The sequence below is a fragment of the Leptonychotes weddellii genome, chromosome 10, assembly GCF_054177405.1.
Source record: "Leptonychotes weddellii isolate Sample4059 chromosome 10, ASM5417740v2, whole genome shotgun sequence".
Classification (NCBI taxonomy): domain Eukaryota; kingdom Metazoa; phylum Chordata; class Mammalia; order Carnivora; family Phocidae; genus Leptonychotes; species Leptonychotes weddellii.
Window position 1 is genome coordinate 83,642,692 of NC_138378.1, and position 25,874 is coordinate 83,668,565.

Below are 25,874 nucleotides of genomic sequence, written 5' to 3' on the forward strand. Positions count from 1 at the left end.
AAAGTACATAATTTAATCATAACAAAGACTATAGAGGAAAAAACTTACTTTTCAATCAATGATCGAGGGACATTTGGCTACTGGTATGAAAAACTAAAGTAGGATTGTGATTTCTATCTCATCTTATACACAAAAAAGAAACTGCATGTGGATTCAATATCTAAATATGAAAAGGAAACTTTAAAATTTTAGAATAAAATGGGAGATTATATTTATGATCTTGGGGTAAGGATGAGCTTTTATTTTCCAACTTTATTGAGATATAATTGACATACACTGTTGTGTAAGTTTAAGGTGTCCGGTGTATTGATTTGATACACATATATATTGCAAAATGATTACTACCATAGAGTTAACACCTACAGCAAGGAAGAACTTCTTAAAGACCAGAGGAAAAGCACAAACTCTAGTAGAAATGATTTATACATTTGGGCCAGTAAAATTAGAATTTATATTAAAAAACTGTAATGAAAGTAAATATACAGGCTAAGACTAGAAGTAATTTGAAGCATGAATAAATAACAAAAGATTAGAAACCAAAATACCTAAAGAGCTTAGATACCAATTTAGGTAAAAACAAGCAAGCATTAGGAAAATATGCAAAAGCTTATATTAACAACTCAGAGATAAAAATGATCAATAAATGATAAAAACAGACCCAGCCTTCTCTGTCATTAAGGTAATGGAAATTAAATTTTTTCATATCCATCAGAAATATAAGCATGACAGAAATATAAGCAAGTAAATATTATTTAAATTGACAAATATGTACAGAATAGTTCATGAAATATGAATGTACAACTTGAACATCATTGTAAAAGTAACCTGTATAACCATCACCCAGCTCCAGATGCCCCCATATACCTTTCACAGATCACAGTACCCTTGCTCTCCACTGGTTGTAACTACTCCCTTAAGTTTTGGCAGTGGTGTGCTGATTTTGTGGTGGGGGGTGGAGTGGGGAGTAACCCTTACTTATGCAGCATTTGCTGATTTCCATGGAGTAAGTACTCTTATCATGTCAAATTTCAAGCAACCAGCAAGTCAACTGACTCACCAAATTCTTTAAAATTTAACAGCAGCTCTTATGAGAATGTGCAAATCTACTCTAGCACTCAACTGCCACTTCCTAACTTCTTTGCTTTTTCTTCTTTTTTAAAAAAAGTTTTATTACCTAAATAATCATCCTCAAATAGTTTGTATTAGTTGCTTCTCACAACATCAATATTATTATATTACTTAATTAAATTGTTTTTGAAGGCTTCCTGTATTCTGGAAGAGTTTAAATAACATTGAGATTATCTTCTTTTTAAAGGTTTAGTGAGTTCCTCTGAGACACCACCTGGATTTACTGATTATTTGGACTAGCTTTCTCTTTAACAGTTTTATTTCTTCCATGGAAATCACACTCTATAGATTTTTCAAAATCTCCCTTCTGGTCAGCACTGGTAAATTATATTTTCCTAGAAAGTTAAGTCCTTGAGGTTCTCAAATTTATTTATATGTATTAAAAGTAGTTTTATGATATTTTTAATTTTCTGTTTTCTAAGGTTATTTCAGTGTTACCTTTTTTTTACTTTTAAATATTTGTTTTCTCCTATTTTTTCTTGATAGTAATCTAGGTATATTTCTTTACATCAGTTTTGTCTTCTTTCTTTATTTTTTTGAGCCTATTCTAGATTTATTTCCAGTGTTTCATTATTCTCTAAATCATTAATCTGTTCTCATAATTTTGTTAATTTTTTCCTACTTCTTTCTAAATTCCCTGAGTCAGATCATTATTGTTTCCATTATTTCTGGTACATTCATGTTTGTAATGAAGGCCATTTGTTTTCCTCTGAGATCACTACTTTAGCATTCTTATAAGAATGAAACATATATAGTAAAAAGAGTAAAGAGTACTAAATTGTGATTCAGGACACAGAGGTCCCAAATGTAATTCTCTTTTTCTGTATCAGTCTATCTGCCAGTATCATCTTGGGCATGTCAGTTGGCCTTCCTCCTTCAGTTTCCTCAACTAGAAAATAAGGAAATATTTGATGATCTCAGAACTTCTATTTTGCTGTTTCATTTAATGAAATACATTCCTATCACCAGCTTGCCACTTCAGGAATTTGAACTGAGTCTACAAAGTGAACTCTAGTCTCAAACTTCTTAAATAACAATATACTAGTTTGTCTAAGTACTATAGTCTCCTGTGTAATCACAAAAGCTGTTCTAATCATTCTTTGGCTGCAAGATGGGAGTCTGCGCCTTAGCCAAATCACTCTATAGGTGTTCCTTACTAACTTAGCATATTTTGTAATAATCAATCAGCTATTGAAAGTTATATAAAGTTGATGAGGAATTGTTTTCCCAAATCCTTTGAAATTCTTAAATAAACACACACGATTGTCAGTAATAAAAAAAGTAGGCAGCGTCCACCTATTTGTGAATGGGTTAAGATGAGGCAAAAAGTAACAAATATTATGTCAGAGTAAAATTGTAAAAAAGAGAGATTCTAAGGCCTGGAAGTTACAGAAAAATGTGTAATAATGACAACAGTATTAAACATTGACAGATTCTGCATCTAAACCTTCCTAAGAAATATAAAGCAAAAACAAGGAAAAATTTATTTAGAGATAGCAAAAAAAATTCTAGAAAATGGGAGCCAGATTGTCCCAGAATCTTATCCATATTACATAATATTTGCATGTAAAATCCCTGTCATATTTAAAAATCTAAGCAGTAATTTAAAAAAAAATCAATGTCCTTTGTGGAAGAATTGATGTTACCATAGCAAAATGAAATATCTTTTAAGTTTTGAATTTACCATTGTGTGTGTGTGTGTGTGTGTGTGTGTGTGTGTGTGTGTATTTAAGCATTGACATGAACACAATATATTTTTGTTTTTGCTATGAATGTAAAAAATGCCAGAAGGGAAATTGGGAGGGAAACTGAACAAAATGCCCTTCATTTACATTTATTTTCTGAAGCCATTTGAAGTCTCCCATTTTATAAAATGTTATTATATAACAATGGCAGTCACTGCCCACTTTATAGATCTCTACATGTTCTAAATAAATCGCTTCTGAGTAGTTTTTCTCCACATCTCACCACATCTCTAACTATAGGAATGTAATTTTGTAGCCTTAAAAAATGCATTGATTTTTAGATGCACATACGGAGAGCAGAATATGTAATAATGCTTAAAAAAAGAATAAATTTATTGTTTTATTTACCTCTCAAGAAAAGAGAAAGTAAAGTTACATACTACATTTTAAGGATTTATGATGCAGCATAGTTTCCTTTTCTTTTATAATAAATATTTAAAATACATGTAATATTAAACAGTCCACCAAATTGAAAACCTTACATGAAAATATGGGACAATGGTTTGGAAACATAAAGATATCTGCTGTCACACAATGTTTCGTGTGTTCCTTCATAAATCAGTACCAGAAACATATACAAGCCAATGAGAGTGAGAGCTTAAAAGATTTCTGAAATTCTGGCCGAATAGCTCCCAGTTATATACAAGAGACCATTGCTTTCAAAGTGTCAAAGTAGACTTAAAAATATAATTAATACAACATAGTGCTGGCCATGGTATGAAAGACAATGCATGTGCATTTATTTTGGTTAGACTCTGATTTAAATGAGAATTTACACTATGACCTTTATAAAGATTAGATGAGTTAATAATTTTTAGTTCGTTTTTCTCTCCTCAAAACTGGGAATAATGATGCTTACGTGCTAGGGTTGTAATAAACACAAATGAGGTAGTGTATATAAATAGCACAGGCACACGTAAGTATTTAAATATTAAATTCCTATTGCCCTTGTAGTGATCATCTTTTTTTAATGAACCGCTGTTTAAAAATAAAGAAATTAATGTAAAGAATAAAATATGAGCATGCACATCAAAATAGGGAAAAATATTCCTTAAAAGTGAATGGAAGTAAAGTGCACTATTAACATGGAAAATGAAGTGAATCCAGAAAATGTTCAAAATTCCTCTTATGTGGCCAGAATAAAATCAAATATAAAAGCAAAGTCCTGGACAAACAATATGGTAGGTTTGTTTGTTTCTTCTCAAAAGTGAATTTCTAATTATGTTATATATGTTGTTTCAGAGGCAAAGGCCCATTGAAAAATACATCTGATGTTATTAATGCTGCCAAGAAAATCGCTGAAGCAGGTTCTCGAATGGACAAATTAGCTCGCGCTGTGGCTGATCAGGTAATGTTAGAGGGAAGAGCAAGCACATGCTGCGTGGTATCATTAATTAGCGCTTGGGTTCTGTAATGGGTTTTATGTACCCTATAAAATGCTTCTGAAGGATGAATTGTAATCACTAACATTTTACAAACAGGACTCTAACTCTGCAGAGACTGAGCTGATGGCAAAGGTAGGGTCAGTTCAGGAGGGACTCATTAAAGCCCATGACCAAAACTTCTTGAGAAAGTAGAGTACCTGCTACTTAAGAGACATAACTCCCAAAGCTTGGATTATGCTGGCTGCCCTCATTCAGCAAGTCAAGTACACTACATAGGGAGGAAGAGAAAGAACTTTAACTTTTGTTATTTCATATTGATCTTACTGTATTGATGCTCTTTATAATTCATAATAATTAATGCACTAGCATAAATGGGATGAATCCACACATAATCAAGAACCTCCAGATCTCATTTTCATCCAGATTTGAAGGTATCACAGATAAATGAAATTCACAGAGTATCTTTTCAGACTGAAATCGGATACACGTTACAGTAGTTCTCAATCTCACCTTGAATATTTGAGATAATCTCCACACTTTTCATGTTATGTGGCTTAAACTGGAACTCTAAAATCCTGTTCTAAATATGTCTCATTGCAATAATGTCCCATTCCTTATAAGGGTACTTTAGGCAGTAGACTTTTACAGGTAACTAATTCTTATTCTTATTATGAGCATGAATTTGCTTACTAGACTGCAATGCAGTGATGCTCTCTGGAGACACTAAGAGGCATAGGATTGTTCCTTCTCCATAGATGGCCCTAATCTCCTATGATTTTTGAGTTGCTTCTCATCATTTTCTTCCTTCATTCCTTAATATTTGGCTGTTGCCATAAATACTTGCTGTCTTCAACCTCCCAGATTCTAAAGTTCTTCAGGTCAATACCAAATTCACTCATCTTCTAAACACTGAAAAGAAAAACACATGATTAAACTATTAAGTCTACATTTAAAATAAGCCAACAGGTTGTCTCATTTTAATTTTTTTTACATATATGGTGGCTAATCCAAGGGAATGTATTTTGCTTGCTTTAAAATTTTTGAGAAACACTTAATAGTAAAGATTATTCATTAAATATTACCATCATTTGACTATCCCCTAAAATTTATGTGGGTCAAAGACCAAACCATTACTGAGTTGCTAATTTCAGGGCACTATCAACTGCCAGGCTTCCTGCAGTTTGCAGCATATTGAACTGCTTTATACAGAGTTCCATATGTATCCCAGAAAGTTCATGGAGACAGTGAATATACTTGGAAATATGCATGCGTGTCTACAAACAAACAAAAATACACCAGCCAGGAAAAAATACCACATTTTTTTCCTTGCAAATGTCGAGGGCACTTGGGATGAGAAGAGTGAGAAGAGATTGGTGGTGGTCCTGAAAAGAGTTTTCTGAGGAAGGACTTCTTCCCAGAAGGGAAAGTGGATGGAATTTGGATGTTTTTTCCATTAAACTCTGAATCTTAGTCACTGAAACTGTTTCTTAGTATGTTTAGGTTCCTTGAGTTCAATATTTTTTATTGTGATTTTTGTTTTTGCCTTTGCATTTTTAGACCCTTATTTCCAACCATTATGCAAGTTGAATCCTAGCCAAAAACAGTTTTGCTATCTGGAAAGCATACCACACGTGCACACAAACAAATCCCAGGATTCTAGATGTATTTTGAAATTAAATGACAGAGTATTTAAATGCTATTCTATGATGAATTTTAAAATAAACAGATGAGGGTTAAATATAACCCTCTCTTTGTGGCATTCTGTCATCAGCTGTGAAACAACTTGCAATTTTTGCTAATGTTTTGTCTGAATAGGATGCTTCTTTCTCAAAATCTGCACCTATTTCCATGATACAAGAATTATTTTTCTTGGTCCATCATGCTTTTATGTGTGTTTTAAATAATAGAAGGAGCATTAGCAAGGAGTATATTTGTTGCCTTTATTTTGCCTGAAAATATTTTTATGAAGATTTGAGATACACAAGCAATATAAACTTTTTACGGACTGTTGCATTTTTAATTACTGTTCCATTGAGATAGAATTTCCAGTTTAATTTGCTGCAAGGTATTTGTATCAAAAGCCTTGTCAGCCCTCTAGGGAGATATCATTTTAAAGTTAATTCCTTTCAGTATATGGGTCTCTGGAGTAGGATAAATATTACAGTATTAAGTACTTGTAGAAAGCTAAAAACAGTCTCTGTGGGATTCTTTCTTGATAAATGCAGTTAGTGAAAAAAGTACCATAATGGTGTTATATATAAAAGAGACCCCTATGTCATTTATTAAAGAAATGGTTATGTCACAACTGCTGGCTTCACATTATTAATGAAAAACTGCCTGCCTTTCTTTTCTTTTCTTTCTTTCTTCTTTCTTTCTTTCTTTCTTTCTTTCTTTCTTTCTCTCTCTCTCTTTCTTTCTTTCTCTTCCTTCCTTTCCTTTTCTTTTCTCTCTCCCTCCCTTCCTTCCTCCCTCTCTCTGTCCCTCCCCCTCTCTCTTTCCCTCTCTTCCTTTCCCTTTCTTTTTTCTTTTCTTTCTTTTCTTTCCTTTCTTTTCTTTCTTTTCTTTCCTTTTCTTTCTTTCTTTCTTTCTCTCTCTCTTTCTTTCTTTCTTTCTTTGTTTCTCTTTCTTGAAGAAAACCTAGCTGGAGTTTTTTTTTTTTTTTTTCATTCTCTTATTCTAAATAAGTTACTTCAGTTTTGGGTCTAGGTACTTATTTCTTACAGTGTTTCATCAAGGATCTGGTGAGTGTATGTCCTTTCCAAGTGCCAAATTGAGCCAGAACAATGGGATAGCCTGCAGAATCTTGAAATGAACTTCGGATAGCAATAGAAATATATTTCAATGACTGAATAGCCATTGGTATTGAAGCCTCAGAAATGCTTTAGGGAGTCATGTAAATGTCTGTGGAAGTGTTCAGCTAAGTTCAGTTGTATCTGATGGACATCTACCCACTAAGTAATGAAGAGAATTCAAAATCCTGGTCCTAGTTGACTCTGGAACAACCTTTGAAGAGTTCTGTTTTTACTCTTAGGAGTTTGTTTCAATTGGCTTCACACTCATTCTACTTAAATCTATTGCTCTAACAGTGGTCATGATCCTTCTCAGAGTCCCTTATTTAAAGAAAGTTTATAATGTTAAAATTCTGATAAATATAAAAATCCAAAAAGTGTAATAGGCTTCCTTTAGTGAATGATACTTTTCTGAGAAAGCCAAAGGAAACAAGTGATTTCTGCCCCAACTAACTGAATTGAAATTCTATCCTATGCTGTGTCCCAGAGATTGCTACCCGGAGCGATTTCCTTCTAGCTTCTGTTGCTTTTGTTGTCCATATTAAAATAACTACACAGGGTGAATGTTGGATGGGCCACTAGGAAAAAACCTGGAGAATATTTAGTTTTCTTAACAGTTCAGAAGGCAACTAGTAAAATTACTCATAAATGTGTACAGAAGTTCCAATAAAACTTTCTGGAAGATCTTCAATATTCTTTTTATAGAATTGTATCAAAGTAGAGCTGACCATCCTAAACTACTGGCTGTGGCCTTCCTAAAATGTGCTGTAAAGTGAAGTTAAATGGATGTAATTAAGGTATATGACACTAAAACCTTTTCTTCTTATAGCTTTTATAAAGTAAGTATTAGAAACTGAAGAGTACTTACTAATTGAGATCACTTTTTTTAATGTTTTATAGTGTCCTGATTCAGCATGTAAGCAGGATTTATTAGCCTACCTTCAACGAATTGCCTTGTATTGCCATCAGCTTAATATCTGCAGCAAGGTGAAGGCAGAAGTACAGAATCTGGGAGGAGAGCTCATTGTGTCAGGGGTAAGCCGGGACTTGGGCTTCACAATTAAGGTTCCCACTGTTGTACTTCCAAGGCAAGCATTCTTGGCAACAGTACTGCTAAAAACACCAAACTACAGTGATTCATAGGGAGTTTTTGTTTTTTTTTTTAAATAAATGTTATCACCATTATTCCAGACCTTACAATAACTCACAGAGAGCAATTTGATTTTCCAATTACCCTGTGTTTATACTAGCCTTGTAAAATCTCCATTCTTCACAAGAAAACTAATTTCATAGTCTGGAAACTCATTGCCAAGCTGTGACTATTATAATTATTTGGAGCTTTTATACATTTACTCATTGTGAGTCTACTTCCCTTTGTTAGTCCTAGTAATTTTCAGTCTCTGTTCAGGAGCCAGCCTCTCTATGTGTGGATTGTGTTCACATGTTAGAGATGATGAAAACAATAGGAATTCATTCATCAGGTTCCAATGCATACTAGGTTATCAGTAACCCTTGAAAGCCAGAAAATATTCAAATTTAATACAGGTTGATGTGCTGTTGCCAAAACTAACATAGTTGTCAAACACTAACAATTATGTATTCTTTGCTTAATCACTCCAGTATTTCCCTTAGTATCTGGTCCACTTTCATCAAATGTAAAGAAATAAGTTCGATTAATAGAAGCATTATGATTTCTTGGCAAGATTTCCAAATGTATGTGTTGAGGTTCTTCACCTTGGCTTCTCCTCCCTCAGTCCCTTTCTTTGAACATGAGGTGCCATCTATTGTAAACTATTTGCGAATTCCAAAGTGTGGCTCTGCCACCTTTAGTTCTTTTCCCAGTCAACCACGATGCTGCCATTTTAAGTGTGGCATTACCAGGAACATAACATGATCAACATGGTGAATGCCTTATGAGAATCAGACTGGTCATGAAGCTCAATTCTTTACTGAGACATTTTCAGAAATTCAGCAGTTTGACCATTTAATAAAAATATGTGGAAAAATCATTCTTGAACCCAAAGGTTTCAGGTTCTATATTGTTTGGCTTGCAGAAAACAGCTGGGAAAAGAGCTGATCTGGCTTGCATGGAGATGCCATCTGGAAAGCCTGTTCCATGCAGTCTCACCTAGAGTCCAATAAATTGGCTATTTTATGCCTCTTCCCAAAGCATAGTCACCTCTTTGCATTTCCAAAATGATCCTGATTCAACATTCTTCAACAACCAAGAGCAATCTGTCTTGCAATGTGTCCTTTCTGCTGAGTTGGTAATTACCAAGATTCTCTCTGCCAAGAAGTGATCAAAACATTGCATATCCCTTGCTTCCTTTCTTATCTTCAGACTCGATGGTATAGTCTCCCATACCATTCGGCTTTCATGTCCATCTGTATATAGCACCTGTGGAACTGAGTGCTTTTTGTTTAGCTTGCCTTGTGTGCTTTCATTTGTCACTTTCCAAATCTTATTATTTACATGGATGCGCAAAGCATCTTTGTGGATCTCAGACTCCACAACCTCATCTAGGCGGTATTTGACTGGCAGAGTTGCTCTCCATTATCCTCTCAATACCCATTGTTCATCACTGCTTCCAGAGGCTCATTTCCATTGTCTTTTCCTCATTTAGATGTAGTCCAAACCATCACTGGCTTTTATAACTTGCACTGTTGGCATTTGTAGAGGTGTTTAAGATTGAGAACACCATCAAGAAGCCTGTTTCCTTCTTTGAGTCTTACTGGCAAAGTTCAAAAATCCTTGCATGGGAGAAGGCTTCTTTTAGTGGAATGTTATATGACTTTATAATAATTCTGTGTCAAATGCATTATAAAGGTTTGCTATATATTGCTCAGTTATGGACCTGCTCTTGGCCTCCTCATTTTTTCAAAGCTTGGTTGCTATTTGGTGCCATACCTGCATCTGTAGTCTGCTGTCTTTGCCACTTCTGCCTCCATCTTATTCTTCATCCTCCTTCACTGATGGCCAATGGAGAAAAAAAAAATCAATGTTTATTTTGCAAAATAACCACAAATGACTGCCTTCAAAGTCCTGAAAGAGTCAAGAATGTAAGACCCCATACACACAGACTTTTCAATGATTTTGCCAAGAAAATGTGTCCATGCTTTGGGCCCCATTTATTTTATTGTCTGGCATGACAAAGTTGCTACATTTTTAAGGAAAAACACTATAACATGCAATCAAAAAAAGAGAAACGTTTGAATCCTCCTTCCTTTTTCCTTATGTGTTTATGTACATGGGGTTCAAGGTTGATGCTTCTCTGAAATATATGAAAGCCCCCAAGAAGGTATACGTGTTAGTAGTCAAAATTTCCCCTAAAATAAGTGATTTGGATAGGTTATTCCCATTTTGCCAAGAAAAATCACTTGAATTTCAGTGCTGAGAACCGTATTTTTAGAGCCTTGTGCTAGCATGATGAACAAAATGCACATGTGCACAGTTATGTACCATGTCAGCATGTGTATGTTTTATGTGATTCTGTGTGTACAAACTGGGAAGGCTTCTGTTGTATCTGCGTTTGGCTTGAGTGGTTGTGGCAGGAAACTTAATAGGTCATGGGCAGAGGGACAATGGGTACAAAAGCTCTTGAATCATGATGGCAAGCTAGAGAAATAATTCAATCCCGGATATATGCCTACATGTGCTCATTCACACAACTGCTGTCTAAGAAGCACCATTAATTTTCCGGCTAAAGATCTGTTTTTAAAGTTATTGGCTTACGTCTTTCTCACCAGCCAAAAAAGTACTGTTCTTACTAAATCTCAAAGTAGAAGATGTATTTGTGAGCCAATTCAGCTTAAGCCATTTGTATGGTTGCTAAAGGGGTCAATGGGGAAGAGAAAATTAAAAAACAAAAACTAAAACTAACAGTGCTAGAAATGCTAACGAGAAAGTAGAGGAAACCAAAGTCCAGAATATTAAACATCCATTCATTTATAAACTGGCTTTATTTGCTTAGTGTTTGTTTATTTAATCTCTTAAGTCAGTTGACATGCTTTTTGGAAAAAGAAATGTTGAAAGAAGAAAAGAGAAAAGAAAGGGAAGGAGGGAGAGTAGGAGGGAAGAGTCATGAAAGAAGGAAGAAAATAAAGGAAAGAGAAACTTAACCATAGCATATTGTAAATTATTTTAGTGCAGGTAATATCCACTAAACACGACAGCATTATATTCACCATGGCAGAAAAGTTGAGCCAATTTTTTTCAAGTATGTAAACATATTTTGAATACAAGTTCGTTCCAATGCTATGATGTGGATATTACCTCTATATTTGATTGTTGTGCTTTTAATTTTTTTCATTAGGTTTCAGAGGATTTAATGGATTCTTTTAAATTTTAAAATGAAGATTTACATATGGATCTGGAGAAATAAAAACCATTCCATAACCTTTGATTAGCTACCCTAAAATTTATACTTTTGAATTTTTCTGAAGGATACTGGAAATGCTAATGTGGAATTTTAGAATGGAAAATGCTAAGCATCAAGCATTCTGATAAATCTGAAAAATTCCACCTAAATTTTTTTTGAAGTTCAAATACATCATTAAAACAATGAAGCCAGAACGCAAGAGCAGTTAACCCTACATTGGACAGGAATTCAGTGGTTAGGTTAGAGACGGAAGGACACAGATTGTAAGTAATAGTTGACTCCACATGGAAATGCTACAAATTTTAATAGATTTTATTGCATATAATATCTTTTTCTCATACTTAACAAAATATAGGAGCAGAGTTCGGAGGCGATTAATGTTAGTTTCCTACATCCTCAGCCTGATGGAATGGAGCCCTACCCTATTCCTGAGGGATTGAGTAACCTGGTCTAATGTGCACTTTTGTTCTTTGCCATTTAAATCTCTCCTTTCCAAATTTGAATCCCTCTCAATTGGGTTGTGGAGAGAAGCTTGACAAGGTGAACAAATATAATTTGTGATACTAGTAGGATTTGAATTGGTAAAGAGAAAATTGGAGAATAAGCGGTCAGTTATAGTTTCTATTGCCTATGTTTCACATCATTAAAAAAAATTGGACTCAATTAAAATCAACATGAATATTCATGGTAATAAATGAAAACCATTCATACAATACTAGAAACTGATAATGGTCAAATCAGTCCTACCTGACTATGGTATGTATAAAGATACATATGCACAAACATACATATGCAACAAATACACATGATTTGATATTTACTCCCTTACTCCCTGAATAAACAGTAATCAGGAACTGAACTAGTGGTTGATAACTGTGACATATCTGATCCAAGACAGTTTAGGGAAAAGAAAACGTGGGAATTATTTGTACAATGCTATATATATTATATATTTTAAAACATATACTATAGATTATATTTTTATACATTTGTATTCCATATTTTAAAAACGTGATTTGTTGAGATGAGAATTGCATTTTATTTGAAAAATTCTGTATTTCATCTATAAAAAATAGTGTATTTTGTAATGGGCTGAAGCAGTCATTGAAACAAGCGTTGTACTTAGTTGTGTAGCCTTATTCTTTTGTACAACTTGTACCCTTATTTGGGGAGTCTTTTTTTTTTTTTTTTTTTTATTCTGCGTCTGTCTATTGTCGATTCTTGATTATCTCTACTGATCGGAGTGTAGTAGTAATGGAAACAAATCTAAATTGCTAGCTATTTCAGTTTGGGCTCTGGGATGCATTTCTATGCTTCATTTGAAAAAAAAAAAAAAAAGGCTATGTATTCAGGAAATTAACAGCAGTTCCAAATAATTTTCTCCAGATTTTCAGAGGGGAGGCCGTTAAGTGTTTGGGTTTTACAGACTTTTCCTGAACTAAACAGTAGGAGAGTCCAGATCTGGAGAGAGTAAGACTAAAACAAACTTCAGATTATAAATCTAGATGGAAGGATGGTGGAAATACTCTGTAGCAGTAAGAAAATTAAACAAGTATTTATCATTGGCAGAATGGCTATAGTTCTTTGCATATACTTTACTAGTAAGATGGGTTGCTGAATAATTCAATCTTTCTCCAAAAAGCCTAACCCTCCCAATCTGTTATGATAGTAAAACTATAACCATTTAAGTTCTGATTCCTGCATTAAGTCTTCCTTAGTTACATTTATATCAGTGTACATGGTCATTGATTTTTATACAACCAAAATTATGCAAACCTTCAGGGAAAAATAACCCTGAAGTGATTTTTCAGTGCAAATTCATTCTCCCAATGTTATAAAAGTGACATTTAACAAACTCAAGGCGTTACATGTGAAAGAAATTGGAGATGGGGATTTTTATAAGAAAAGTGAAAATCTCCTTGAGTGCCAGGCATCATAGGAAGTTTTGAGTGTAGTGTACCACACCTGTCAGGTGTCTCCCTAAATTTAAATAGTCTTGTGCAAAGGAAGATGGTATATTGTTCTGTTATAAAAAGTAGCTCTGTAGTTACTCGGTGATGGTGACCCTAAACTTATCAATTCGATCTATTCATTAAAAAAAAATCAGTTTTTCACTGATGAAATTAAACCAGTTGGTTATCCAATTTGTTTTATGCATGGAAAAAATTCTTTATATTCTAATGCTCTCATTTTAAAGTAAGAAGACAGACTCCTTTGTGACAAAGCTGGAACATGAACCAAGCAAAGAACTCTTTTTACCTTAAGTGGAGACATGGGTTGACCTAACTTGGATCTACTCAATGGATTGATTTGATTGCATCACCTGTGCTTATAAATGGAGACATTTCTATTTTAGTTTGAGGGCGTTCATTACTGCGCATTAAAGTAGAAGTGGCTAGTGGCTTTATGAAGAATGTCTCTGCCTCAGAAATGTCAGTGCCATTACTTGTCCTTCAGTCAGTGAACTTTCATTCCTTTAGGTTTTAGAAGCTATTCAAGTTTTGAAAGCCTCAAATTAAAAAGAAGGCAAATAATTCATACCTTAATCTATTAGAAATTAATGTTTTAGATTTCATTAATATTCAGACCATTATTTGGCAGCCAATGATGAGTAATATTTCATGAAAACTTGGAAATTAGACACATGGGAGGTACCTGGATAAGGGACACTAATTGTGCATAGCTTTTGATATCTGTGCAACACAGGCAAACCTATTGAAGAAGTACTTGTTTTATAACATTTTCCCATGAGACATATTCTAATTTTGAGATACTGTTTGTTATAATTGATTTCATCCTAAGATGTTCTTTCTTTATTAATATATTTTAAATAATTAATGTTTATAGTAGTGTCTTAGGAGCTGTCTCCTCATTTTAAACTAGTTTTGGATATGTGAGAACAAATCCAGATAATACCTGTTCCCTTAAATTGAACCAAATAATTATGGGAAGCCACAGTGTTGGATAGAATACCTTTATTTAGAAACAGCATCTGTAATTTAGTTTATGCTTTCTGGTTTTCCTGTGTACACTTGGATTTGTCAGCTTTAGTCAAGAAATACATTATTTTGAATTGGTTACCTAAATCCATTGTGATTTTGTTTCCTTGTTCTTACTTGGATATACCTCAAGAATTCCTGGACTGAAGGCAGTTGGAAGAAGAAGAAGCTAAAATGTGAATAAGTTGATATAAAAATATATAAATAAATAAGAGAAGATGAATATTAAAATCTTACACTAAATATTATCTGGGGAATCTCATGACTGACTTTGCATAATTTTCCATTACCTCAGATGACTCAAAATAAAGGAAATTAAGAGACTCCATAGAAAAACTGAGACTGGATTTTATGTTTGGTACTAGATTTGATAAAATTTTGACAATCCTATTTTTCTAGAAAAAGATTAGCATTTCCGTATGTTGTTCCTAATTTGTAATGACAAACCAGCAATCGGAGCTTCAAAGAGTTATATACTTCCTGTTCACATAAGGACATTTTCTGATTCATTGAACAACATTTCTAGGGTGTTGGAACTACTTAAAAGGCACAGTGCTAAATATTGGTTGGGAGAAGGTATTCAAAGTCCTTTATTTCTAATAGCAAATAATTTCCATGAAGAGGATAAATTTTTCTGTCCATTGTGCTTTTGTTAGATTGTGTAGTCCATTGGGTTTTCTTTTTTTTTCCATTTAGTTTCTCATCATCCTGTTTAGCTCTCTCAGCAAGAACAGCAGGGTGTCTGTTGATGGCTATCTCTGTGTATTCACTGTTGTTCTTGATTTAATATATTCTAGAAATAAAAGTGTGTTTAACTTACTATCTTCTCCTTTTTTCCCTACAGATTATTTTGTCAAATGCTTTCTCCATCTTAATTTAAATGATTTATGAAATATGGCTTTTATCACAGCCCTTAGGAGAGAAATATGTGCCATGTTATGGCCCATGTATCTTACAAGTAGGAAAGACTTCTGGATGGGCAGTGTGTAGTTTTCTTAAGTTCAGATTTCTTTTACTGCTTCAGAACAGATTGTCTTACTCTATCTTGAACAGTCATTTTCTTTGTGAGCAATAAATATATTTCAAATATTTCATCCTAATCCAATTTCCTTGAAGGCAAGTCTTACTTAATTTAGACTTTAATCTTTTCTTTCATCATCAATACTATATCTTATTTTATTGCTTTTCTCTGAATACCTTCATCTGTGCAGATGCCTTGCTGATAATGAACTTGACTGGAACTCTGGCTAGATCTTCTGTCAAATCTGCACAATCTGTATCTTGACCTCTTTCATCCATTTCCTTCTGCAAATCTATTTCTCAACTTAGAGAAGTTCCTGGAGAAGTTCCAGTCAGCATCATCTTATACGAACCATGTACTCTTTTAAGTCCAAGGTTCTATATATGAGACATTATGATAAAACAAACTCAAAATAGAATCTCTTTATCTAGGAACTCCCAGTTTAAATCTGTTGCTATCAAAATTATTTGGATTCTGTCTTGCTGAGATATTTCTCTTCAATAATAACATTTTGGACAGATTGCATGCCAACTGCCTGATCGTGTCTTCCACGATTAATTAATTTATAAATACACCTCCAGATTATTCTTTCGGAATGTACAAATTATTCCACCTGACTTTTCTTTATCTTTTGCACTAAGTCAAATAAAAACACTTTTTCAACAAGCAAAATTTTGAAACCAATTCTACATCTCTGATCAGAATAAAGTTATAACCATGACTTCAATAATGGGGTCTCTTGACTGAAATCTTACAATCACTTCATACCTTGTCTTGAAAGGCTAACTCATCCATTTATATGATATCATAGAAAGTATGAATCAACCCCATAATTGTAGTGACACTTAGTTTTCATAAAAATGTCAAGAGGCTAGATCCTAAGAAGAGTTGGAAATTATCTGATCCTGGCATTGCATTCTGTGTCAAAGAAATTTTTTTTAACTAATATAACTAAAGACATTATTGCAATCAATCATACTAAATTCACCTAAAAAGTCAGCACAGTTCACCACTCTGCATCCTTTTGATGCAGCCTAGTTTTGCATTGGGTTCCTGAAGTCATGTTCCATTTCCAAATAAGCAGTAGATAATAAGAAATATCAGTAGATTATAAGTTAGTTTTATTTCAATATTTAAGTGTTTAACTCCATTTTTATCCTGATTTCTTAACATTGGCAGATGTGTACCTTTTTTGTTGGGTAGTAAAATTTTTAAGGTGTTTATTGGAAGAATGAACAATTGCCATCAGTAATCTTAAAATAATGAACTTTAAATTTTGTATGAAAGGTGAGATGACACAAATAAGTTTCTAATACATAAGAATAGTTTTTGAAACTGAGAAATAATGGTAAATGAATAGCACATTCCCTATAATGGTAAAGTCAGGAGATGCCTAATTTCTAAAACAAATGGGATCATTATAAAGCATAAAAAAGCAAGGATAAGCCAACTAGTCAATGATCCAATAAGTAAAAATAGGAAGAAAATAAGGCTTCATAGGGCCATTAATTGTGAAAATTCACAGAAAAAGAGCTGTTGAATGTAGAATTTGAATTTAGATTTAGAATTACTGAAAATAGAAATATAATAATACAGAGAGGGAAACATACAGAGTATCACTGCTTCCTCTAATAAGCACAGAAAACGTCAAGTATAAGAAAAATTCCATTTTTTCTTCATAAATTCCAGATATTTTTTTCTTTTCTATTGTCTATAATTCTCTAAAGACATTCTTTAAATGTCTCTAACATTTATTTTGAAGTGAAAGATGGGAGTAATGTTGCCAAATCCATTATCAGCTTGAATTTAGTAGCATCTGTGTTTCAAAATGCTCCTAACCTGCCTATTTTGCTTAATTTTTAAACTGTGATTATTTAATACACTTACATATTTAGTGAGCTAAGAATGGCAGGACTAAAAATAGAATTATATTTGCTTGAAACATAAGAGAAAATTTTAAATAAAGAATATTTTTATCTGCATATAGAAACAAGCTTTCTTTGAGCTTTACCCATTTATGATGCCATGAATTGTAAGCTATTACTTTTACTAAAATATTTTCTGTGGAAAGAGTGGGTTTCACTTTTCATATATCCTACCAGGCAGATAAAAATCTGGCTTCCATGTGGATGGTTTCTGGACCTACCTGCCCTTCAATATCACCCCTTTTTGTTTTATCATACTACCCACTCAACTTGGAGTGGTTCATCATTTTTAACTTCTAAATCTCCATTTAAAAAAAAGATCTTAGTGTTCTCCATATTATTCTCCCATCTTGCCTGATTTACTCCCCCACCCCCGCAAATGGACTCAGAGGTTAAATAAAGCTATATCACTTTAGCTTTCCTGCATGTGACACAAATGTTTGGTCAGTTAGCATCACTGGGTCACTTAAACTTGACCTTTGACTGTGGCAGTGTAGGGACCCTATGGTTATAGAAATCTTGATTTTTCTTCGATTTTGAAGGTGGGCTCTAATAACCCCATTTAGATATATGTTATATTCCGTACACACAGAAAACCTGGTCAAGATTGACTAATATTTTATGCTGAAGATAACATGTTAAGAAGTAGAAATAGGCATTGGTTATTGGCTTATCTTTTAAAATGTGCCTGTCACACAGCCCCTCCTTGGGTACAAAAAGGAAGAGTAAAAAGAGTTGCAGTTGTAGCAACAATGAATGCATTAGTTCTTCAGTGATTCCAGTAAAAGAGGTAAGTATCCTTTTAGTACCATGTACTGGCTGGAGATGCAGAGGCCAAGGGCTTGATGAAGGTCACACAGCAGGGCAATGGAACTTCCAAGAAAGACATCTGAGATTCCCCACATACCGTTCCAGGCTTTAAGAGCTGCAGCCCTTGCTTTCTCTCTTGGTGATCTTCAATGCTTTAAACAGGGGTTTCATCCCCTTTGAACTCCACTATGATTGTCCCTGACAATGCCTGACAAGGCAGGGTGCTTCTTCATTCTCCTTCTCCCAGATGGTCCATTTATCTGTTCAAGAGAGCCAATGAGGAATTCATATGGCCGGGCTGCTTAATATCATGGATGCCCACCCATATCTCTTTCAGCACCTAATTCCTTCATATGCCTCTTTCACCCAATGACCCACTTCCCTAATCCCTTCCCAATAGGGTACGTTTTTTTATTTTTCTCTTGCTCTCTCTCTCACTCACTCTTTTCTGTATCTCTCGGAAATCAGACAGGAGTTCAGAGCACTTTCACTACCTTTTATGAGGTAGATTGTGATGTCATAGATGGGGGCAGGGCTAGTCAACTTTCTACCCACCTCCCAACCTGTGCTGAGGGAGCTCCGATCGGGAGTGGAAGCAGTGATTCCTCCATGGTGAGTAACTTTGCTTTCTAATGTAATCTGTCTCATTGTAAATATTAATTTTGAAAGCAGGTGGATGGGGATTCAAAGAAGTAAAGATGTGACCACTCAAGTCTTCTTTATTTACTATTAACCAACTTTGGGCAAAGGATCTACATATTTATTCTTTGTATGATTTGAGAATTCCACAGCACAGACATATTCTTCAAGCATGATCTAAACTTGAGATGTAGAAATGGTATTTCATTCCTTTATTTCTTAGTCTTTCTTCCCATTGGGACTGAAAGTCACTGCATATGTGGAATGAATCCATTCTGTAGTTCTTTGGTGAGCTTCTTTAAGGAAGGCTAGTTAAGAGAATGTGTTCTTCTTCATTTGAAAGATTCCAGGGTCACAAAATATCCTTTATTGATGTTGGCCCAGAGAATCAGTCTGCTCTTTTAAAATTGTGGGGTAAAATTGTGAAGAAACTGATATATAAAGAATTAACAAACTTGGTTTTGATGTAAACAAATGAAAACATTCTAATGTAAAGAAAAAAATATTTAAAACAAAGGAGTCACCACTCTTGCAAGATTAAGGGTGCAGCCATTTCAAGGTGTCACAACCAAATTTGCTAACTTTTTTGTTGATGTTGTATGTCATAACACTGATGCTGTTTTGTAAGATTTCTTCGTAGTTAAGAGCTGTGAAATGTCACTGTTCTTTGTTTCATTTGGGTTTCTATAATACTGATTAATCCTTTTGTATGCCTTAGTATTTAGAAAGAAAAAAATCAACTGGAGTGAGCATTTTTCCTCTACTTGCCTTGTTCTCTCCAGGGTACCTATTAAAACTGTCAAGATGTCAGCTTTTATATAAAAGGGCAAAGGAAGTTCATGGAGGTGGTTAAATCTTTAAAGGATGTTGAAGCATCAGGATGGGTGTTTTTAAAAGGGTTTGACCGTCAGAATTTGAGGCCCTCTTAGTTTTCATGGGGTGGGATAAAAGCTTCTTGGTGTGGATCATGGGTATTAGGAAATATGTTAAGAGGATATCATTCATTTTCTTCAAAGTGTACATCCCTAGTTAACTGTGTGTGGATATTGGTGTTGGAACATTGGAGGCAGTTTAAAAGGAAGAGTCCTTTCTCATCATTAGCTTTTCTGTTATATGTAGAAACCTCTCTCCCTCCTGCCCCGCCAAGTTATGCATTCTTAGAGCTCAAAAGCACTAGAGCTAATCCTGTTCTTTTCATTACCTGGGGTGAAGTAGCATGGCAAGTTCTGAAGTGATTTTCCCACCTACACTTTCTAACTTAAAGAAGTCACTGTAATGGTAGAGATTTCAGGTACAATAATGAAAAATAGAGCATAACTGGCCAATAGGAAGACTTAGGTGATAATCACCTATAGTCAACTTAATATTGCAATTTGGGGAACAATGCCAAAGTCTTATATATTGGGTGATCTCTCTCAAGTCTTCGGCCTGCCTTCCTTTAAAAATGCTAGCCCCTCAAACTCAGGTAGAAGGAAACCTTCAGTGCCAGAAAAATCTAATGTCTAACTATAGCTCAAGTTTTTGATGTCTTTTATCAACCCCTCATACAGCTGCCAGGTAAGAAATGCTCATATTTACAAACAATCATCTTTAACTTCGTGAGTTAAGAACAGTTGTGTTGTGCACTTGTGCAAATTCAGAGAGTCTATCATGGAATGCATTGTGCATGCACTTGTTTATCTTCATGTGCATGTTTCATTTACAGTGGTGTTCATTATTTTTTAATTCATTTGTATGTATTAAAATTCTAATTTAAAAATACTATATATTGTGCTGTAAATAAAACAATGAAGTGTAACAGAAGCTGAATTAATTTGGGGTCTCAACACTGGTAATAGTAATTTCATTTCTGTCACTAATTAGGTAACTGAAAGAAAATTACTTAGATCTCTTGCGCTTCAGTTTTCTTTGTAAAGTGGTGATTGATTATCTACAGGATATATCCTAAAGTACCCTGCTCTAAAATTGTGTGGTTTTATAATATATTTTTTAAGAAATTGCTTATGGGAAAAAGACTGAATAGTTGATGAGACATTGTTTTTGTATGAGACATAGCATTCTATAGACCAGAAAGAAAAGTTCAGTCCAAAGTAGGTTTCAGAATGTACCCTATATTTGATGTAGTGTTACTTGTTTAACAAGCGGGCTCTGTTCTTTTAAATGGACAATATCAAACCTGTGTTAGTTAGCTATGTCTTTTTTTTTTTTTTTGGAAGCTTTTATTTATTTATTTGATAGAGAGAGACAGCAAGAGAGGAACACAAGCAGGGGGAGTGGGAGAGGGAGAAGCAGGCTTTTCTCCTGAGCAGGGAGCCCAATGCAGGGCTTGATCCCAGGACCCTGGGATCATGACCTGAGCTAAAGGCAGACGCTTAATGACTGAGCCACCCAGGTGCCCCTAGTTAGCTATGTCTTGATTTGGAAGATTGATTTGTTTTTTTAACTCCATAATTTTGTTGTTCTGATATTTTGAGATTAAAAAAATCCTTAACTACTAAGTAATGGATGGATCTAGATATCACTGGGAATGTAAAATTAAAAACTACTTAAGCAGTATTGTAGGAATCCTTTTGTGGTATTGGTAAGAGTTGATGAGTAGAGAATTGGTGGGTATTAAGGTATGTGTTATATGGGATAGAACACATATAGGGCCTGGCTCCTGCTCTTGAGGAATATGCAACCTTTTTGGGTGTCTAGACATGTGCCAAATGTTAACTTAGAGGTGAAGGCAGTACATGTCTAAAGAACTAATATATATCTTTGTGGTGTTGGGTAGACTGGATTGCACTGGGAAGGCTTTTTGAGAATCTCAGAGCTTCAGCTCACTTAGAACACAGCAGTGGTTTAGATTTGTGTTATTGCACATAAGGAGAGCAGGGAAGCATTTCAGGTCATCAAGACCATGGAATTGTAAATGTTGCAGAGGAGGTCTTGTGTTTAGATGTGCCATGTATCAAAGCCACACATCAAAATATTTGCATATAATCCAGCCCCATACCTTTCTGAGCCCTTCCCTTTAATCATTTGCTGACTTTATAATATATGATAGACCTGTTTAGAAGAGTTGAGGAGGCTACAAGCGAGTGAAGTGTAAAGATTATTTATTAAGATGTAATCAGGCAGCCATTTTCTCACTTATACAAAAGGTCATATCCTCACTCACAGCCAGCAGAAGAGAAATAAATAAAAGGGAAGGAATTAGGGACAGGAGACTCTATCTCTGAGACATTCTGATTTTCTGACAGAAGTGGAAGGGGATTATGTTACCATTGACACATTTAGAAATATTGATGGCCGTGAAGAAATGCCCATAAGCTAGAGAATCCATGTAAGCAGGACAATTTTCCAAAGCAAACAGAAGGTTCTCTGTGTACTGAGCAGGAATTATGTCAGACTTTGCTCTCAAACAGCCAATTTTGAGAAGGTTTAATCACTAAAACCTCACATGATTATATAAGTTTCCTTCCCCAGTGCACTTGGAAAGAGGGTATTCATCTGGGCATGATTTGCCCACATTGACAACAAAGCACACTTATGTTTGAAAGCTTCTCTGGTGCTGTAGATTCATAGATGATTTGCATTGTATACTTTGCATCACTTAGAGAGCACTATTTCTTGTATTTCTTGCCATCCAAATTCCTTCTAAGTTATTACTTTGGCTTTTCTGATAGACTGGAATTCCATGAGTAGAATTGCTTTTTCACCTATCCTAGATTCTAAAGACTTAGTTTACATCATCCAGTAAAATGTTTCTTAATTTCCTATCATGGCATAAAAATGAATTTCTAGAATATGCCATCTCAGGAAATCACTTTCAAAAGCAAAATTTGTATATATGGGAATGATGAAATAGCATGATCAGTCTGTGTTCTCTTAGAAATAATTTTTCCCAAAAAAGTTCAAGTAGAACTTAGATAAAATTTTGTCAAACAGTATAAATTATTAAAGGAATATTAGAGATATTAGAATTATGTTTGTCTCAAAAGAACAATGATAAATGCTGGCACCTCTAGAGGTGATTCTATATCAGATTATAATTCAAGTGTTTATTGAGTAAATAATATGTGATATTTACTGTCCTGTGAATGGACATGGAATTAGCATGGAAAACAGACCCATAATCAGTAACTGTAACAGTAATTATAGGTTTTAATAATCACTGTAACAGAAATATATACAAGGTGATGTGGGCATTCCTGAAGAGAAGGAGGAAGAGGAAACTTCATAAAGGGGGTAATATTTTTTTGAACCTTCATGGATAAGTAGATGAGAGTTTCCAGGTAGAAGAGGAGAGAACGGATTAGCTCAGGAGAGGAACAGAATGCCCATAGTTTTGAGGTATAGATGTATTCTGTGCTGATTGGACCTGAAAATGTCAGAGATGGGTGGAAAGATGGAGAAAAGTAAAAAGTGGAGTTAGAAGTAAGACAAGTAAAAAGTGGGGTCTGGATAGCAAAGAAAATTTTCTGACCTATTCTGATTTTAATGAGTGTTTCTCACAATGATCAAAGGATCATCTGCATGCCAAACCCATCAAGTGGTGGGAGAAGACTGCTAAAATGCAGAGCTGTGGCTAAAATGCAGACCTGTTAAAATCAGTATTGTGGGGAGTACGTTTTAGAATCTGTAACCAAATACCCCATTCTACCCCTAGGTTTTAGAATCTCTGCAAGGCAACAAAACTGACTCATTATGTTTCTGTGTTCTTGGAAAAAGCTTCAAAAAAAAAAAAAAAAGAATTAAAATATTAAGAATAAAAGACTTGGGAAAAATAGGATTTAAAGGTAATATAAGAATGTTCCTGAGAAAATTGGCTTAAATTTTTATGCTTATGACTAAGCCTAAAAACCATTATAAGAATGGTGATTATTAAGTGTAAAGAATTGCCAAATGATGCTATTACATCTCCTTGAAGGAAAGGCACGAGACTACAAACATTTAAGGGACTGTCTTGCATCTTTCATTTTTATGCTCCTATACAAGGAGTTAATGAAGTTTAGGGCTAAGTTGTTTTACAACGGTCCAGAGCAATATTTATTTCTGGGTGGTATTTTTGGTAGAACTATTTGGCTACTTTTACATTTTAATTAGGGGAACTTCTTGAAAGAGAAATAAATGTATAAATTAGCATTACCATCATGACTGGAAAATCAAACATTCATGCCAATATAGAGCCTAATCTATATGGCCTGTGTTGAAAAATACGAATCATCTAAATCAACAATCATTTGGAAGTGACTTTTTTTTTCTTCTGTATTTTTCTTCATGGACAAAAACTATTATCTTCTACCCATCAGTCTATGTAAACGTTACACAAGTGTTCAAAGATGCAAGAAGAGAAAGGCACTAGAGAGGTATTTCACATTTGACTAAGACATGAGAATGAACCCTGATCTGGAAGAAGGTGGCCCTCAGATCAGAGCAAGGAAAATCCATTTTTGATTCAACCCCCGAACTGTTTTGCACGCAGTTCTCCTGTTTCAAATTGCCAGAATCTCTTGTATTTGTTTTTTGAAAACTTTGTTTAGAAGTTAAGAAGTGATAAGGAACCTGGCTTTTTTCTCCATACTCACCTCTGTGCAGATAATTGCAGTAATTGCTGTGGCAGAGATGGTGATCCTGTCACGTACTAGAAGCAGTTGACTGGCAAAATGCCAGTGCCTGCCATTCATTGAGCAAACTGATCTTGGCATGGTGACCTAAAGATCTTTTTTAAAAAATGCTTAGATATTTTTTACTAGGGATGTGTAGCTCTGTTACTGACTGTATCACACCAACCCAGGCAAAAATGACCTTGAGTGGTTCTTAGAGGACGTGCCAGGCAAAATTATTTACCTGAATAAGGCCTTGCATTTTACATCAATAAAAGTCAAGCAGAGAACAGTAACAGCCACATGGTTTTGATATCAGCTGTCTGAAAAGTAAGTTCGAGTACACCATATTCTCTTAAGGTAGATGTTAAAATTATAAGCAATGTATTGCTGTTAGATGTGAATTCGGAAACTGACTCTTTTACAATTTGGGTGATATTGGGCAACATTCCTAATCTCTGAACTTTTGTTTTTGCTTTATAAATTAGAATAGCAGTACATTTAGAGGGACAATAGGACAACTGCATGTAGTAAATAACATTATTATACTAGCCAAGATACAATGAGGGCTCAGTATGTTCCAGGCACTGTGCTAGGTATTTTAAATGCAGTATGCAATGTTTTAACAGTTATCCTTTGGAGGAAACACTGTCATCCCCATTAAAAATGTTAGGAAAATGAAGTTCAGAGAATTGAAGTAACTTCCTGAAGGTCACAGAGTTAGTGACTGACATACTATAGTGCTTTCCAAGAAGACTCCCTTGACATTCTCCCACAGCATGATGTGTTTTCTGTGTCATTCCTAGTAGGACACTGCAGTGTAAGAACTTATCTAATTATATGTCTCCCAACTACTCTGCGAACTCCATAAGGGTAGGGAATGTGTCTGGATGTTGAATTTTTCCCTGATTCCTTGCACAATAAGCACATAATGTGTGCTTAATACATCAGCTTCCTAATTTTTTTTCTAGCTTACTTAACTCCTTTGTAACTTACTTTGTTAGATTTTCTAGTACATTACATAGACTGTTTTCTAAGATTATAGTATGGAAACATGCAAAATTTCTTCCAAAATACTGAATTAATCAAATCAATAATTTATTTTAAAAAGGAACTTGAAAGTAAGGGCCACAGTGACAGAGTTCATTTGCTTTCCCACATGAAAGTTAAAATGTTAATTATATCTAGATGTGAAATATTGTGTTTTAATTAACTACCTTAAATTATTAATGCCCAACAATAGTATTAACAATTTGTACAGTCTTTCACATATTTTTATTAGATATAGATTCAGCTCCATATGATAAAACCTCCAAAGAGAGTTATTTTTCTGTCATATAGACTAAGTCTAGATGTGGTTCAGGGCCAATATAGTGAACTCAGAATCATCAAGGACCCAGAGTCCTTCTGATTTATGGTCTGCTCTACTTATGTGAGGCTTCTACTCTCAAATTCATCTTTTG

The 25,874-nt window shown here is 34.4% G+C and overlaps 1 protein-coding gene across 4 annotated transcripts in view; it reads left to right on the plus strand.

The window, feature by feature from the left end:
- The window catches only part of CTNNA2 (catenin alpha 2), a 234,191-nt gene that overhangs the window by 185,166 nt on the left and 23,151 nt on the right, over positions 1–25,874 (plus strand). For 2 of the 4 annotated variants that reach the window (XM_081796660.1, XM_081796661.1), the window contains exons 8-10: positions 4,116–4,221; positions 7,948–8,082; positions 18,650–18,793. In XM_081796660.1, coding sequence (XP_081652786.1) covers positions 4,116–4,221; positions 7,948–8,082; positions 18,650–18,793 — 385 coding nt within the window. The remainder of the gene's footprint in view (positions 1–4,115; positions 4,222–7,947; positions 8,083–18,649; positions 18,794–25,874) is intronic. The other 2 variants (XM_081796662.1, XM_081796663.1) reach the window with 1 other exon arrangement.